Source organism: Desarmillaria tabescens (genome assembly GCF_030435595.1).
Source record: "Desarmillaria tabescens strain CCBAS 213 chromosome Unknown EV420scaffold_8, whole genome shotgun sequence".
NCBI lineage: Eukaryota > Fungi > Basidiomycota > Agaricomycetes > Agaricales > Physalacriaceae > Desarmillaria > Desarmillaria tabescens.
In genome coordinates this window covers 311,326-326,832 of record NW_026848307.1, presented here as the reverse complement: position 1 = coordinate 326,832, position 15,507 = coordinate 311,326, and the positions used below count along the sequence as shown (strand labels likewise).

The 15,507-nt window shown below is 48.3% G+C and overlaps 6 protein-coding genes across 6 annotated transcripts; 4 read left to right on the top strand and 2 right to left on the bottom strand.

Moving 5' to 3' along the window:
- Positions 1 to 3,865: 3,865 nt before the first annotated feature.
- On the top strand, positions 3,866 to 5,085 carry EV420DRAFT_1521732 (uncharacterized protein; the record flags this gene model as incomplete). Its single annotated transcript, XM_060472233.1, has 1 exon — positions 3,866 to 5,085. A coding segment is annotated over exon 1 (928 nt), but the record flags the coding sequence as incomplete, so codon positions are not given.
- A 264-nt stretch (positions 5,086 to 5,349) lies between these two features.
- On the top strand, positions 5,350 to 7,313 carry EV420DRAFT_1145930 (L-Aspartase-like protein). The gene is made up of 8 exons (XM_060466057.1): positions 5,350 to 5,613; positions 5,680 to 5,730; positions 5,782 to 5,959; positions 6,012 to 6,036; positions 6,088 to 6,492; positions 6,549 to 6,883; positions 6,933 to 7,071; positions 7,122 to 7,313. Exons 1-8 carry the CDS (start codon positions 5,526 to 5,528, stop codon positions 7,263 to 7,265), a joined length of 1,365 nt encoding a protein of 454 aa, XP_060334404.1. The 5' UTR covers positions 5,350 to 5,525; the 3' UTR covers positions 7,266 to 7,313.
- Positions 7,314 to 9,553, bottom strand: EV420DRAFT_1145936 (uncharacterized protein). Its single transcript, XM_060466058.1, has 3 exons — positions 9,380 to 9,553; positions 9,174 to 9,318; positions 7,314 to 9,116 (listed from the first exon to the last, which is right to left on the bottom strand). Exon 3 carries the CDS (start codon positions 9,102 to 9,104, stop codon positions 7,362 to 7,364), a length of 1,743 nt encoding a protein of 580 aa, XP_060334403.1. The 5' UTR covers positions 9,105 to 9,116; positions 9,174 to 9,318; positions 9,380 to 9,553; the 3' UTR covers positions 7,314 to 7,361.
- A 68-nt stretch (positions 9,554 to 9,621) lies between these two features.
- Positions 9,622 to 11,843, top strand: EV420DRAFT_1521727 (uncharacterized protein). The gene is made up of 4 exons (XM_060472232.1): positions 9,622 to 10,334; positions 10,390 to 10,524; positions 10,572 to 10,874; positions 10,929 to 11,843. The coding sequence occupies exons 1-4, from the start codon at positions 10,067 to 10,069 to the stop codon at positions 11,705 to 11,707; spliced, it is 1,485 nt and encodes a 494-aa protein (XP_060334402.1). The 5' UTR covers positions 9,622 to 10,066; the 3' UTR covers positions 11,708 to 11,843.
- A 746-nt stretch (positions 11,844 to 12,589) lies between these two features.
- On the top strand, positions 12,590 to 13,457 carry EV420DRAFT_1145805 (uncharacterized protein). Its single transcript, XM_060466054.1, has 4 exons — positions 12,590 to 12,702; positions 12,761 to 12,809; positions 12,865 to 12,968; positions 13,025 to 13,457. The coding sequence occupies exons 2-4, from the start codon at positions 12,780 to 12,782 to the stop codon at positions 13,053 to 13,055; spliced, it is 165 nt and encodes a 54-aa protein (XP_060334401.1). The 5' UTR covers positions 12,590 to 12,702; positions 12,761 to 12,779; the 3' UTR covers positions 13,056 to 13,457.
- Positions 13,458 to 13,973: 516 nt separating this feature from the next.
- Positions 13,974 to 15,065, bottom strand: EV420DRAFT_1639022 (uncharacterized protein; the record flags this gene model as incomplete). Its single annotated transcript, XM_060476912.1, has 3 exons — positions 13,974 to 14,128; positions 14,184 to 14,517; positions 14,574 to 15,065. 3 exons carry the CDS (start codon positions 15,063 to 15,065, stop codon positions 13,974 to 13,976), a joined length of 981 nt encoding a protein of 326 aa, XP_060334400.1.
- Between the last annotated feature and the right edge of the window lie 442 nt (positions 15,066 to 15,507).

Sequence of the window (15,507 nt, the reverse complement as noted above, 5' to 3'; positions counted from 1 at the left end):
AGAGTAAGCGTGAATACGTAAGAAAAGAAAAAGAAAAGAATAAACCATAACATATATGCTCTTGTTCGGTGTCCGTCCTGTAGCCGCGTAGTATTTTAAGAAACTCAACTTGACGGACTTTTGTGGTCGATATGATGCCACTCTTTATTTCTCCGCAATCATAATTGATGGTACTGATGTTTTGGGACCTAAAACCTGCGATTTTACGTAGCACGAAAGCACAACGACCAGGAAGATGTCTACTTCGCTGTTCCCCAAGGTACAACTTTAAGAAAGGCCTTTTGCAAGTAAAAAAATTGGACAGATGGAGATTCAAAAGGGCATATTAGCGCATCATTGACGACAGCTTGAATGGTCACGTGTATGTAAGTGAAAAACCTGAATCAGTGAATCAGAATTGAGTTCAGAACAGAGCATTGAAAAGTACGGCACATATCGTGTTCCATCATGGATCCTATGGCTGTCAGAATCTGAAGATGCTTTGCTTATGGTACTCGCAACTTCATCTTCCAGTACCTTTCTGGAAAAAGCTGAAGCATCATGGCCATACTCTGAAAAACCGAAGGTGTAGTGGGAATGCCGACCCGACAGCCCGCGACATCCTTCCGGTCATCTGAACGTGACCCACATGATCAACGCCATTTTGCGTCTGACTCTTTGCGTGTTTTCACTTTGCGTGTTCGCTTTTTGGTGGCCATTCTCTTACTCTCCCTTAATTTTCATCTTATCCGGGGTTCCGTAACATGTGTGCATAGTATCGTGGGACTCCAGTTCATTTTTCCTCTTGACATCGTCTAACCCGCAAGCAGGTGTAACCACAATTGTAATCTAATAGATTGTCAAAGAATGAAATCAGCTCATACCGCGTCACAAAGAGAAGAACTTTCACCCACGATGACTTCGAACGCCGAAATACGTGGATCTCTTCAACCCTGGTTCGGTGGATATTGCAAATGGTGCTAGATGTCTGTGGAGGTGGTGCACCACAGCAGTCATTTAGGAGAGGGAATAGCGCATTGTCTCGACGCCTCCAAGTCCTCTCTTTACATCCACGATATCAGGAAATTCATGATGCCAAGGAACGAACAGTATGACAACCGCATATGAATGTTGCATTTTGTATCGGTATATTTCTCTGTTGATGCTCCTGCTTGATTCTCACCTTAAAAACAGGACAATAAAACCGCAAACCAGAAACAGGTATCCGGGTGGAGCTTCTCTGATTCGTCATGGCCTCCATTGTGTAAGCGTGACACCAGTAATACTGTTGCATCAAGGAATAGCCAAGTGTCCTGGGCCTGCGCTGTGCTCTAATGTCATAGTATCGATTCTATGGGATGTTCCTGAAGCCGCGTGGCAGCCATGTCTGTCTTGTTGCTGGGCGGGAAGATAAGGATGTCGGAGACCCAAGGCTTTTGACAGATCCTTCCGTCTTGCTCCTGGGCTGCTGGCGGAGATACATCTGGATGTCACCATGGACAAATAATTGGTCCGTGTTTTCATATAAAGCTACCGGGAACATGCTCTGATTCTTTGTTTCCACTAGATATCTGACCTCCCAAAGTTCGCTATACCGAGCTGGCGCTGACTCCGTCAAGTCGTTGCTCTCTATTATTGCTCTCATATACCTTGAAGCACCCTGCTCGCAGAGCTATCCATTGGTCTCAGATGTACTCAAGACCCCCGTAACGATGGGGATCAATCCCGTGTCTGACATTGGCGTTGTAGGACGTGGAGGCTGGACGTTGTTCCCATCATGCTTCTGTTTTTTTCCTCACTTCAATTATGTACTGGACTGGCAGGAAACTCCCACCTGACTGGTCGGAGTTCCAAGCGACTTTCATAAATACTTACCAGCATTTTGAAAAATTCCTCAGCATCACCAGAAGCTTTCTCTGTGGACCGGACCTCTCTGCATCCATCCAGTATGCCACCTCCTGCTACAAGAACAGGCCTATACTTACCATGTACTTGTACAGGCATAGATCTGCATATTCATTTCTCCGAATTGCTGGGCTTGGTTTGGATTCGGTGAGACAACTTTGACTACACTCGCTTGGGAAAAAGACTCAAATCTTTGACTCTGTTCTAGTTCGCATGCCACCTAATTTTCTTAAAGGTTCCACCATTCAGGATGATTACAATCATATGTATCATTGTATATGTTCTGACACTCTCCCGCCGATCCCTATGGTTGGCCATGGCCTAAAGGACCCTCAGCTGTGCTGGCCATCTGATCCAGAGTACTTCATCAGTCGCCATTGGGCTTCGAATACTATGCCCTACCAAGGGTTTTTGCCGGTCGACCGTGGTACGGTCTACAAATGTGAATTATTCGCACCATTGAACTACAACATCCAATCAATCCCTATCTGCTCTACGTCTTCGGGACTCTGGGCAATCGAAACAACGCTGATGGAGAAATGGAAGGTTCTGGAGGCTCTTCTACAATGCATGAGAGATTTTCTGCAGGAACACTTCGTGCCTATACGAAGTCCATCCTACGTGAATTTCCCGTTGCCATGGAAGTATGGATACCATCATGCCTGAAGTTAGTCGGGAGTCCATGGCGCACGCAGCTATACGGTCTCGAGATGCCTTCATCATCATCGCAGCCGAAATATCGTATCTCCTGGCTCTTGCATCTAGCCCTACAATAGATGGACAATTGCAACAGTGGTCGGCTTTGATGACAGAAGAAATTGGAGGAAATTGGGTGGACTTGGTTCGATCGTCATGGATGGCACAGCCTGACATCGGTTTTTGGGAAGGGGAGGAGCATCTTGCTCTTCGGGTTGGGTTCTTCTTAGACCCTCGTGAATGTGATTTTGCCAACTCCTTGCATGCCTATGAGCGTTACCATGTACCTGTGTGGATTGATTGGGGTACTTCCGATGCACCGTTTCAAGCGAAAGATGGAATATTCCTCTCCCGTTATCATCTACAATTGCCCTCCAGTCAAGTCCGGCCTCGAGTGGAAGCATCGCCCCACAAAGAAGGACGCACATTGGATCTAGCTGCGGGAAAGTACAGGGACAGAGTGGCGGGGGAGATGTTTCAGTTGGCTTGGACGGAGGAACATGGCCTGAGGATACCGAAGAAGGTGTCTGTGCTGAAGGCATCTTTATGGGCACTAGCTGGTCCTTCTGATGGCTCGGTGCCCGACAAAATCCTTTACGAGCCACCTCTGGCTCTTACATCATCAAAAATGAGCACCCAACAACGACTGGGTGAAACCTGGCAACAGTTTTTCGAACGCCGGAGCTTGGAGGGTCAGCGGCTATCGCAGGGCGAAACTGCTCAGTGACAAGCAACGCCGTCATGCGAGGGAAGCCCAGGCTGAGAGACGGTTGTGCTTGGCAGGGGATGCCGAGGTGTTCTATTGGTGCAGTGCCGAAGGCAAGGACTATCGCATTCGACAGCATATTCCGCATTCCATGGTCGCCGAGCTATGGGATAATTATGCCCCATCGCAGCGACGTTATTCTTCATTCTGGGACGAATGGGATTTAAACTCCGAATTTGACTTGGACTCTGAGGAAGAAATGCTCGCGACAAGTGAAAACGATCCTGGACTGGAAGAAGGTGAACTTGCCGAAGATTGTGGTCCGTCGAAGGGTCCAGCACCTGATATGAGGTGCCGTACCATTAGAGAATGGGAAACCGTTCATGAAAAGGTCTACGGAACACGCAAAACAGATCTCGTTGCTAAAAAGCTCACGAAGTCGGATGCTGACAGCATCTTACGTCTCCGCTTGGGAATCATACCAATCCCGTCACTCCTTCCATCGACAGATTTCACGTCTTCAGACACGCGCATCTACATGCAAGCTCTCAGGAATTTGGGCTGCTCAGTCACGCCACAGCAAATAGCCTTGCATTTCCAGTGGGACCTCCAGACGGCACTACATATTCATGAGTGCACTCAGTGGTTCTCGTCTCTTGCTCTGGAAGAAAACAAGGGTAAAAAAATGCCAGCATGTCCAATTTCCAGACGCTGGTGGGACATGAACCCGGAGGCCTCGCATTATCTTTCTAGATGCAGGAAGCCCGAGTTTGTCGTGCGCCTTGTCCGCTGGTGCAACACGAGCAAAACGAGTTATGAGATCCTACACATTCATGACACAAACCCTCCATACAAACTAATCATCTATCGTGCCACAGACATTTTACATTGCCTACGCCTACCTAATGCAACTCGTCTCGACGATCTTGTGGAAGAGCTGTGCCAATACGGCACTCGTTTCAATGTGTACGTGGATGAGAAAAACCTCGTTGGTCCACAACACGCCCGTTTTCAAGATGCCATTCCATATAGACCTCTCGGGTTCAAACCAGAGATATCTGACTACGCGTATTACGTGCGAAAAAGAGGAACACTACTTGAGGACCCCGCAATCGCAAGAGCAGCGTTGATGCATGGTGGCCTCATTTGGCGTATTGCTATGGAACATGTATCATCATCCGATGTCATTTTGTCTGGTCCCGGGCAAGACATGGGTCGCTATGGAATGCGGCATACATTGGAGCCTCAGGGAGGAAGCAGGGATAGATGTCATCTCTGGACAGAATCCCTTTCCGAGGACCAGATTGACATTATTTGTGGCGTGTATAGAATTTATAGGAGCACATCTGCTTCGAACTCCTTTACTCAAGATCTATCATGGTTCCCAAGACAACGCAGTTTCACGAGCTCGGGTCTGGACCTTGGGCATTGGAATGCTGATGCAGAGGATTGGTACCAACGCCGGGTACAGCTGTACGTGATGGGGGATCCCAAGGGTCGGTGTCTAAATCAGTCGCAATGGAAGGGAAACATTCGGTTATGGCGCACCACAATCAGGACGTTCAAAGGCATCGAAGCTGTTTCGCAAGGTTTTCTTAACCGGCAGCTTTTAAGCTGAATTCTGGTCTGCAGCCTAGTTCTTGACAAGAACCAGTGTAACATTTCTCTAATGTCATTTCTATGCTTGTCATGAGCTTTATTTCAGCTGGTTGTGCTTCCTTGCCGGTCGCAGACCCTGCATAGATAGGGTTAGAGAACTATCCACCATTGGTCCTAGTCCATTCACATTGTTTCCGAACTCTGTAACTTTTTTTGAGAACCAAAACTAGCGAAGTTCGAGCTTCTCAGGTGCTTAGAGGAAGATACAAATGGATGTTTTGACATTAGCATAGACTTGGCCGCCTATCTGCAAAAGTAGAAATGTAAAGCCAGTTTCTGAAGATTGCGACAAGACTCATGTCAATTCAGGGTGGGATGCCTGGCCCGATATCCCGGAACAACGTTGAAGCTGACCACCATTTACTCTCCGGGATCAGGAAACTGAGTACTATACCGCTAAAGATGTTTGTGGCGAATTTCAGTAACGTGAATCTGGAAAACTAATCCGGCACATCGTTAACCACTTAGAAGAGCGGCTGGACTGGCTCGTCACTCATGCTACGGGCCACGGCTTCTCGTTTCTTTGATCAAATGACACGCAGCAAACTCTCACGAACATTCCGTTTCTCGCAGCACCACCATGAATACACTGTACGCACCTGCAGTTGGAGTTTATGACTCGATATTCCGCACTGTTTTCACCGATGATGAAATGCGCTTAATCTTCAGTGCGTTTTCGTCCTTGTTTCAACTTTCCAGATCGGGCGTTGTACAATAACTTAACCTATCTGTAGCTGACCAAGCGTACTTTTCACGTTGTGTTCAAGTAGAGATAGCTCTCGCAAGTAAGTACAATCTTTTGCGTAGGGTGCAATTGGCTCATCGTCGATCCTCAGAAGCCCAATCCGTCCTCGGTGTTATCCCTCACGACGCGGGTGGAATCATTGAACGCGATTGCACCGCTGACAAGATCGACTGGGATCGTCTCCGAAAAGACACCGAGATAGTCGGCTATCCTATCCTAGGGCTTATCAGACAAATGGATGATATGTGCCCCGAGAGTGGAAAGTACCTGTGAGATGTACTAACACAGGAGTTTTGCAGTGTACTAATCTTCATAATTTAGACACTGGGGTGCTACTACACAAGATGCAAGTGATGCCTACGAAAACCTTTTGTCAGTCCATTCACCTCATTGACAGATCATGGACACTGCTAGCGTTCTTCAAATTAAATCGGGCCTCGAATTAATCTCTCGACAACTTAACACGGTCCGAGATATCCTCGTACGCCTCTCTTCTCAATATCGTGATACACCAATGGCAGGTCGAACCCATCTTCAACATGCCCTCCCCATTACTTTTGGATACAAATGTGCTGTCTGGCTCTCCGCTCTCGATCGGCATGCCGAGCGTCTGGAGCAGCTCCGTCCTCGCGCACTGTTCGTACAATTCGGCGGAGCGGTAGGTTCGCTAGCATCCCTCGGCACCAGCGACATCGGCTTGAAAGTTCGCGCTGAACTGGCTAAAGATCTAGGTCTTCACGATCCTCCGATTTCATGGCATGTCGCTCGTGATGGTATCGCAGAGACGATCTCTTTCCTGTCGGTAAGACTGTCGTCATGCACTTCCCCACGACCTATTCCTTATTAATTATACCCCAGATCGTCGGGGGAACTCTCGGCAAGATCGCATATGATATCCTCCTCCTTAGTTCTTCCGAATTTGGAGAGGTTCAAGAACCATTTGTTCCCCACCGTGGGGCGTCATCTACGATGCCCCAGAAACGAAACAGTATATCATCAGAGGTGATCCTCGCATGTTCGAAGCTCCTCCGCGCACAAGCCGCAACAGCGCAAGATGCAATGGTTTCTGATCTTGAACGTGCATCGGGCCCTTGGCATCTCGAATGGAGTTGTGTTCCCGAGGCGTTTTGCCTTGCAAGCGGAGCCCTTCATCAGACAGAATTCGTGTTGGGTGGACTACACGTTGATACAGGGTGCGTTAGATGATATACATTTACTTTCGACGCTTAGCACTTCGACTAGCCGCATGATCGAAAACCTTGACATGTCGAAAGGTCTCATTGTAGGTGAAGCGGTAATGATGGGACTGGCACCGTACTTCGGTCGCAATACTGCGCATGACATCGTATATGAAGCGTGTACGACGTGCTTTGAATCTCACGTATGTCTCTTTTATCTCGCTGTCTTGCCCTTACTCATAATTCTCTGAAGAAACGACTTTCCGAACAGTTGAAACTCATGTCTCAAGTGCGGGAGAAGCTTTCCGAAGAGGATATCGACAAACTGTGCGATCCGAAGAATTATCTGGGTGCGTGCACTAAGATGGTTGACGATGTATTGAAAGGCAGGAAATAACAAATAATATTGAGGTACGTAGACATCGTACATTTTTAATGAATAAGATACTAGGTCCATCCTATAGATCATACAAGTACAATTGATATTATGATCCTACCCTGCAATCTGAAAGACCTGAACTGAACTGACTTCAAGGCTCAAGCCACTCCTCTGATATGGCGCAAGTTCTTCGTGAATGTACTGACAGTGATCCAACTGGCCGGGTTCCAAAGCCCAAACTAGCTGAACATTCTGCATACGCGCTGGCGATTGATTACCTTCCTGCATGCATCGAGACGCGATCGTCTCAACGAATCGCTGAGGCCCAAAATTACACCTTCCACGGAGATGTAGCGTGTGTAAACTGGGGAGCGGGCAAATCGCGGGCTCGGTGTATTGTAAGCTAGACAGGAACCCGTCAGTGAAGCAGTCTGAGCCGACATTGGAGAGATGCAATTCCTGGAGAGCTTGATGCACGAACTCCAGGTGAAAAAGTGTCTCCATGTCGGCCTCGGAGACGCGTACGTCTGATAAGTCCAAGTATGTGATGGAACAATGAGAACGATGAAAGAGTCGGAAGAGGGAGGGAACGGCATATAGGGCGGGATTCTCAAGTTGCTCGAAAGCCTGCATTGTCACACGGGCTAGGGATGGCGTGGTCATGTGGTCAAGTAACAAGGGCAGCGTCTCAAACCCCTTGCTTTGTGACGCTAGCATACGTAGCGTATGGAGCTTGGGGAGGGTGATCATGTCGAGGAGTTCGGGTACTTGAACTTGATGTTGAGAAAGTTCGGTGCAGCTTATTTCATACTCTTCGACGTCGCTGAGGCGACTAGTTTGCCATAAGGCATCATGAGAAAGCGGCCTCCAGAATCCCTGGGGATAGCGATATTGGTGCTTGTAGCGGCGGATCCGTGGCCAGGATATGACAAATGCACCAGGCGACGACACCTGCCAGAGTTCTAACGACCGCAGTGGTGCGGACGAAAAGGCATCGAAAACACCAAGTGCAGCCACGTTGAGGCCAGGTATTGTGGAAATGATAGATAGATTTTGGAGGGATAGCAGAAAGAATCGAAGAGGGTAAAGATCCTGGAGGACGACGATCCCCAATGCCAATTGAAGAGTTACGATCCTATTGGCAAAGTGAACAAGGGTGGCGACAAGCAAGTCTGGAATACCCCGACGTGAGGATTGGTGAATTGACACGGATAATGGTCTTGGTTTTGATCTCTCGACCTGGCGCAGAAGCCCACGAAAGGCAGAACTATTGGCTGTTCTCTCGAACCTGTCGGTGTCCTTAAGACAGATATAGGACCACGCGTCGGAACATGACAGCAGGGCTGATCCCCAGGCCTTCGATACCAACTCCAAGTCCCACAGTGACGTTTTCTCATGTTGGATCTTCCAACAATGACTTCCTTCATCCCATACTTTTGGAGGGGGAAATTCGACCACAAAAACAAAGATATGGTGAAGAATCTCGACAGGTAGATGTCGGACCGGGTTGAAGAGATCTTTCGCTGCTCGAATGGAATCTTCAGTGTCACGATACTTCTCAACAAGGGCCGCTTTGGTCCCGGCAGCACTGAAACACGACAGTTGCGCACCGAGATTTTCGCTTGTTTCTGTGATGGAGTCGATCTCCTGCTGGAGTATCGCCAGGTGAGTCTCCGATTCTGAAATTATCCTTTTCAAAGCCGTCTCTTCAGCTGGCAAAGGGGGGTCGTTGCATTTGGCGAGACGTGCGAGATCAGGATAAGAGAAAATGGAAGGAGTTGGTCCAACATCGAAACTTGCCGGAAAGATGGAGATGGTATAACTGGAGCTTTCAGGGCTGATTCCTTGGGGCGACATTCGTCATATATCCTCCATGAGATGTCAGAGTTGAAAGCTAGATACATTGAAGGAATTTAATCGGCTTGCCTTCCTCGCGAATTGATGCGTTCGAGCTGAGGTGATGGTGGTCTCAAACAAGTTGTCAGATTCGATCGAGTCGTCTTTTGGGAAAATCTCCTTGAGGTCACATGCACCAAGAGCTGCCTTTTCGCTTGTGTATATCAGAGTGGCTCTGCAAGTATATCATATCAGGTTAACGCTGTTACAATTCAAAGAATAAATGCGTTAGCTACCAGGGCATCGAAACGCACGATCGAACGAATTCCGGAACTTTTGTAATGAATGGTATTCTTACGGGAGTATGTCTTGAAGGAGAGCCATCCTGAGTAAGCTGTTGTCCACAAGTGTTGATAGAAGCTATGGGGAGGTCGTGTTTGGTCATTGTTGGACGGCTGGATGGTGTAGCAGGCTTGACTTATATAAAGAGGAAATGCAAAAGGTTCAATATTTTTCATTCGGACCCCGGCCCGGAAGCCGTACCATATCCTCCCAAGCGGCCAACCCGCCATCTCATCCGTTCCGTCATCGCTGCCACCTGTGTATATACAGGAGCTTGAACACTTATCATGTCATTTCTCTAGACCGTCTTATAATGCTCCGTTTCTTCAGAATATCACTTCACGATCCAAACTGCATCTCGAAGAGATATTGGCAACTGCCAACATCAACATCCAACAGCAATATTAGGTTGACTCGTTGACTAGCAAGATCGGACCTGGTAACAGCTACTTGTATTTTGCTTAGGTTTCTCGCCGCTATCTCTCCGCCTTGCTACGTGGGTTCCCAGGGAACTAAGATGCCCCGGGGCACTGAGTAGTATCACCTGATGTATCATCGTCTGACTAAAACTTTGACCACCAGCGCCTCGAATATGTTTCCTATAAAGACTTCTTCCAGATCTCGAGGTCTCCGCACCCATCATGTCCTCCACACTCCTGCAGAACGGTACCCTTATTGTCTTTGATGACCATGACCACCCCCAGCCAGTTCGGGCGGACGTTTTGGTCAAAGGAAATGTTATATTTCAAGTTGGACCAGATCTAAGGCCTCTCGATGCATCTACACTGATCATCGACTGTACAGACAAGATTGTCGCGCCTGGTCTTATCGACACTCACCACCATATGTGGCAAACTCAGCTGAAGGGTCGGTTTGCCGATGCTACCTTGTTCGATTACTTCTACAAAGGTGGGAACGAGAGTAAATGTCAATGCGTTCCGGAATTATCTGATAAGGTGTAAAGGTTGGAGCCAGTGGGACTTTTTCACTCCCGAGGACATCTTCTGGGGGGAGCTTGCTTCGTGCATGGAGGCCCTGGATAGCGGTACGACTACTGTCGTAGATCCGCACACTGCAGTCGCACACCGGACCACGGTTAGTTTCGACATTGTCTGTGTCGTGGGAGGGGGCTAACCTTCTTTTTAGTTACTCAAGCAATTTCCGCCACTTTGACCTCTGGCCTGCGTTCTTTCTTTTGTTACACAGCTGTAGCGGAAATAAAATCGTGGTCTCCTCAATATGTACTGGGTAGCCCTCCGGCATGGGAAAATGATCTGCTCAAGACTCTGGCACAGAAAAGTCCCTTTGGTCCTAATGGACGCGTTCGAATGGGTCTCGCATTCGACCAGTTATATCTACCCAAAGACACCGTTCAAGAGATTATTGGCATGGCACGGCAACTAAATCTTTTCCCTCTCACTACACACGCTGCCGGCGGGGCGTTACAAGGTATTTTGGACAGAATCATCAACTTTCTTTCCTTTCTTACTGATACACTTCAAGGCTTCCTCCAACCCATCCAGCTAACGCATGATTATGGCCTTCTCGGTTCGGATTGGATTTTCAGCCACGCAGGATGGATCACTCACGCCGAGTTGGAACTGTTAAAACAGTCTGGAGCCACTATCTCTGTTACTCCAGAAACGGAGCTGCAGATGGGACATCCAATGGCACCCATCGAATCGTCAGAGTATCCTGGTTTGCAGGACTGTTGTTCCATCGGTGTTGATTGCTCGTGTGCGAACTCGGGCGATATCGTGACTCAGATGCGTCTGATGCTGCAGGCGGGTCGAGGTACCGTAGGTCGACAAGCCAAGGAGAAAGGAAAGATAGTAAAAGAATTGAGCGTCAAGATCGGGGACGTCTATGCCATGGCCACCGTCCGTGCTGCAAGATCTCTAAAGCTTAACACGGGTCAATTGAAGGAAGGCGCGCTGGCGGACATTGTCGTCTATGACACTCTTAGTCCGTCGATGATCGCAGGCGCTGCGGAGAATCCTGTTGCAGCTATCATGTTGCATTCGAGTGTCAGAGACGTCAACACAGTCATTGCGGATGGTGTCGTTCGTAAAAGGGATGGTAAGCTTCTGCCTGTCGAGCTTGATGCCGAGGCTTCGGTACAGGTGCAAGGAAAGGTACTTAGTTGGGATGATGTTGCTCAGCAAGTGTTGAAAAGCCGACTCGAGATAGAAGGGAGGATGAAGGATGCTGACTTTTCCGAATCCGTTGTTGCGCAAGGCATCAAAGATATCTTCCATCTATCAGACGATGTATTCTTATAGGGTTTCGCGAGAATGTATACTACCTGGCAGTTTCGGCACAATCCGCATTGACGCTCAGATCGTTCGAAGTACAGACTGAATCGTGGAATGCTTCGGTAAATAAAATTTCAAGGAGTACGTTCCTGCAATAGAAAGATACTTGAAAGCTAGAGTGAGAAAGAAGTCTCAGTGATGGGTTGGTTGGCGGCTAGGTTGAACAATCCCACCGGAAATGATTCTAAACTTCCCTAAACTTCCACGTCGACGGTCGACCGCCAAGGAAAGCCTTCATGTGATGACTTCGAGATTTCTAGCTCTGAGGGGAATTCTCGCTTCAAATAAGTGTCATGAAGGAGCGTCTAGGCCTGTATGAGAACCAATCAGCAACGGCGTATTCGCAGTGATCGGCGTTCGCAGTTGACGGCAACGGCCGTCACCTCATTGCTTCGCCCCCTTCGCATCAGGGATTACCATCTACTGGAGCTCTAGGCGCTCAATTTCGACGTTTGATGACTTTCATTTATGACGCGACGGGGATATCCTGGATAAATCATTATTTTGCCGTACCGAAGCGCATACTTCCAAGTTATTGCGCAGACAGTCTAAGCAACAGTAGTGGTCGTTCAGTAAGTGTTTCAAATAAAGTATAATTACACTGGGATTGCTACAATGCTACCCAAGGAAATTCGCCTTCAAGTTCCCATCCAATCAGATTCGTGGGTCAGGTTCGCGGTTCAATCAGCGACGCCGAATTCTATCCAACACCGTTGAAGGAAAGCGGAAAGACCGTGCGACTGACCGACTGTGACGTTGCATGGTGCTATGTTTTCGCATACTCCCCCCTTTGACGAATGGGTCTTGCCTGTCTCAGAATGTCTCCACATGAAAACATCCGAAGCAGCGTTGTGACGACGGTTTGTATTCCTTCTCATCAGATTGCATAGTCACTGGGTTCCGAATGAATGGAGGGTGCTGATGCGTGGAAATGCCTCATGATCCAGGCCCTCAGATGATAGGTCTGGTGACCCTCCGTGGACTTTAAAAGCCTCGTTTGCTTAATAAAGACTCACCCAGCAAAATCACCCACCCAACCATGAACCCACTATCCCGTCCCCCGACCTATGTATGCTCCACGTAGCTCTCAATCCTGTTCGCTTACTTACGGCCATGTTCCCTAGCACCTACCCTTTTCCTACACTAACAAGAGCGCCTTCAAATACAAGCTGATCCCCTTCGCCACAGTCGCTTTTGGGTTGCCCTGGTTGGCAATCGGGTGGAGGTGGTACGTCTCGCTGCTGCATCAGTGCCGCTTCACGGTGCTGACTGCGCTATTGGTAGGTATCGCCCCGGGGGTATGAAGAACCCGTAGACCCCATATGATGGGATGCAGCTAGCACTCGCATTTCAGATGGGATATCGACTCACCTATGGTCGGGAGCACAAACGGCACATTGTAATATAACCAGGCGCTCGGTATTGGAATGGTTACTGGGTTAGATTCCTTGAAATGGAAAGAATGAGCAGCTTAAGACGCGATAAATACTGTACAAGGTCTGGAAGACAGAACATGCTGACGAAGGCTTCATTTTATGGAAGTTTCTTGCGTAAAAGCCTCGATTCTTGCACTTGATCGCCTTCGTTCTAATGGAAGCATCTGATGAGTGCCTGTTGCTCGGGACTGCGAGTTATCAAGCTCGTACTGTTTCTACATATCGGCAGCGCAGTCGTCAATGGACGGCGAAGCAGCATGCCGAATATCAACAGGTAAGATAGTCATCGCGTATTAGGCGCGTGCTTTCGCTATTATTTCAGTCTGACACTAGTCTAGTGGAAGGAATAAGCATATACATATCACTAGAAGGGTGAGCTATCGTGCTCGCTCGCGTTGACAGAGCACTAACGATATAATAATCACTTGGCGGCAAGGAACGGCCTGCGAGCAGGCAAGACAAATTGTTGTTCTCTTGATTGGTTACACAGCATGTATGTAGTTGAGTAGACGTAGAGTAGTCGACGTGAGTAAGATTGATACGAAGAGTAGGGACCGGTCCGATTTGGGAGCATCATGGTCGTCGAAGTCTGTATACACCCGAAATTATCAGCCCCGACTCTCGTGGAAGTAAATTCCTCTTACAAAGACTCAAAATAAGGCATAACAGGCAGGCTATAGAAATGAAACAACGTCGTTATGAATCCTACTGTACTTCCATACCTATCATGAACCTATCCTCTCCAAAGCACAGAACGACTGAAACTATACCCGGGCCAATGGTAGGACGAACCGGTGTTACCATGCGGGACTTGAAGCCTGCCGTCGTATACATCTGGCGTCGACCGAGCCAATATCGCAATCAGAGAGTCCATGTTCGTCCAGAGTGTAGGCTGGCTGATAAATTCGATAGCTTTTGATTGAATTCACGGTCCTTTCCAGATCGTCTAATGCTGGATAAGTTTGAGTGAACATTCATAGATGGAGTTATAGATTGAGTAGACGTACCCAGCTTATGGATGGCAAATCCACCGTTGTGTTCCTCTTGCGATGATTGCAGGTATAGATCTTTTATCGTTCTCATACGGAGTTGGCGATTGTTGAAATCCGATCTCTTCCATTCGATGCACAAAATTCCATCAAACAGGATTCGTTCGATGACATCCCCTCCCTCGCCCTTTTTTCCACCGAAACACAGCCTCGGAGTGATAAGCGACCCGAACATCCATTTAGTAAGGCAGTGCGCCAGCTCGTGCAAAGTTGTCACTAGAATTACTATCTGGAGAAAGACGAGCACGTTTTTATCTTTGGGATCGAGGGATGAGCCACCAGACCTGGCTTTCTGAAAGGCAGCTTGAGCACGGTTGGCAAAGCCAGAAGGTTAAAAATCGTACACACCTCGAGACATATATAAGCCTCTACAAGCTCGGCAGAAATGAAAAACTCATTTTTTGCGTCATTGCCCTTTTCAACGCTCCCCCAGGAGTATCCTTGCCCAGCACATAGAGTACGATGTTCGAATTCAGGGGCCTGAGTATCGATCAACACAATAGCTGGTGGGTGGTCGCGAATATATGAGAGAATATTAGGCATGATTTCGTCTGATTGGTGCGCCTGTTGGTTCCAGGCGTCGATACCCTCTCCTGAAAGTCTCAATGCCATCAGCAGTACCACGAAACCGTCTACAGTCCCTCCTGGATGAAGACTTGAGACGGTTAGATGAACGAGGATATTTCGTATGAATCGAATGAAGATGGGGTAATCGCCTTGTTTGGATATGTCCTCGGTTCGTGTTCGTGAACGGTCCTCAGAAAAAAGAGCCAGTTGCTGGATCAGTGACTCATGAGTGGATCTAGTCGCCTGATCGATTAGCCCCGAGAAGTTCTTCATGAAAGCAAGTAATTTTGCGTTTCGAGCGTCAAGAAGGGCCTTTCCGGCATCGGAACAAATAAGTTTGCATGCTTGACGAAGAGAGAAAGTAAGAACGGACAGGGGCTTTGGTCGGTTCGTTTTTGGGGTGCCGGCCCGGGAGACCGGTTGCCTAAATGGCCAATTGTCATCCCAATTCATTTCACCTAACCACCAGCTTGACCAAAGTGGGGATCGGGTCCCAACATGAATGGGATGTCACGTCCCCCGTCCTCGCTCGCTTACGGTCATGTTCCCTGGCACCTACCCTCTTCCTATACCAAGAGCGCCTCAAGCTGATCCCCCTCGCCACGCCTGCTTTCGACCGGTTGCCCCGGTTGGCAATTAGGTAGAGGTGGTGAATACAGCTGCACTCAGTGCTACTTCATGAGGCTGGCGCTATTGATAATCCTGGTGGTGAACA

What these genes read in the sequence shown, in the direction of transcription:
- EV420DRAFT_1521727 (XM_060472232.1), top strand. Translation starts at nt 10,067, where the DNA reads ATGTCCTCCACACTCCTGCAGAACGGTACCCTTATTGTCTTTGATGAC. An exon ending in CGCACACCGGACCACGGTTA is followed by an intron (nt 10,525 to 10,571) that starts GTTTCGACATTG and finishes CCTTCTTTTTAG; the next exon opens with TTACTCAAGCAATTTCCGCC. An exon ending in TGCCGGCGGGGCGTTACAAG is followed by an intron (nt 10,875 to 10,928) that starts GTATTTTGGACA and finishes ATACACTTCAAG; the next exon opens with GCTTCCTCCAACCCATCCAG.
- EV420DRAFT_1145805 (XM_060466054.1), top strand. Translation starts at nt 12,780, where the DNA reads ATGAACCCACTATCCCGTCCCCCGACCTAT. An exon ending in TATCCCGTCCCCCGACCTAT is followed by an intron (nt 12,810 to 12,864) that starts GTATGCTCCACG and finishes CATGTTCCCTAG; the next exon opens with CACCTACCCTTTTCCTACAC. An exon ending in TTGGCAATCGGGTGGAGGTG is followed by an intron (nt 12,969 to 13,024) that starts GTACGTCTCGCT and finishes CGCTATTGGTAG; the next exon opens with GTATCGCCCCGGGGGTATGA.
- EV420DRAFT_1145930 (XM_060466057.1), top strand. Translation starts at nt 5,526, where the DNA reads ATGAATACACTGTACGCACCTGCAGTTGGAGTTTATGACTCGATATTC. An exon ending in CCCGAGAGTGGAAAGTACCT is followed by an intron (nt 5,960 to 6,011) that starts GTGAGATGTACT and finishes TTCATAATTTAG; the next exon opens with ACACTGGGGTGCTACTACAC. An exon ending in GGGGTGCTACTACACAAGAT is followed by an intron (nt 6,037 to 6,087) that starts GCAAGTGATGCC and finishes CCTCATTGACAG; the next exon opens with ATCATGGACACTGCTAGCGT.
- EV420DRAFT_1145936 (XM_060466058.1), bottom strand. Translation starts at nt 9,104, where the DNA reads ATGTCGCCCCAAGGAATCAGCCCTGAAAGCTCCAGTTATACCATCTCC.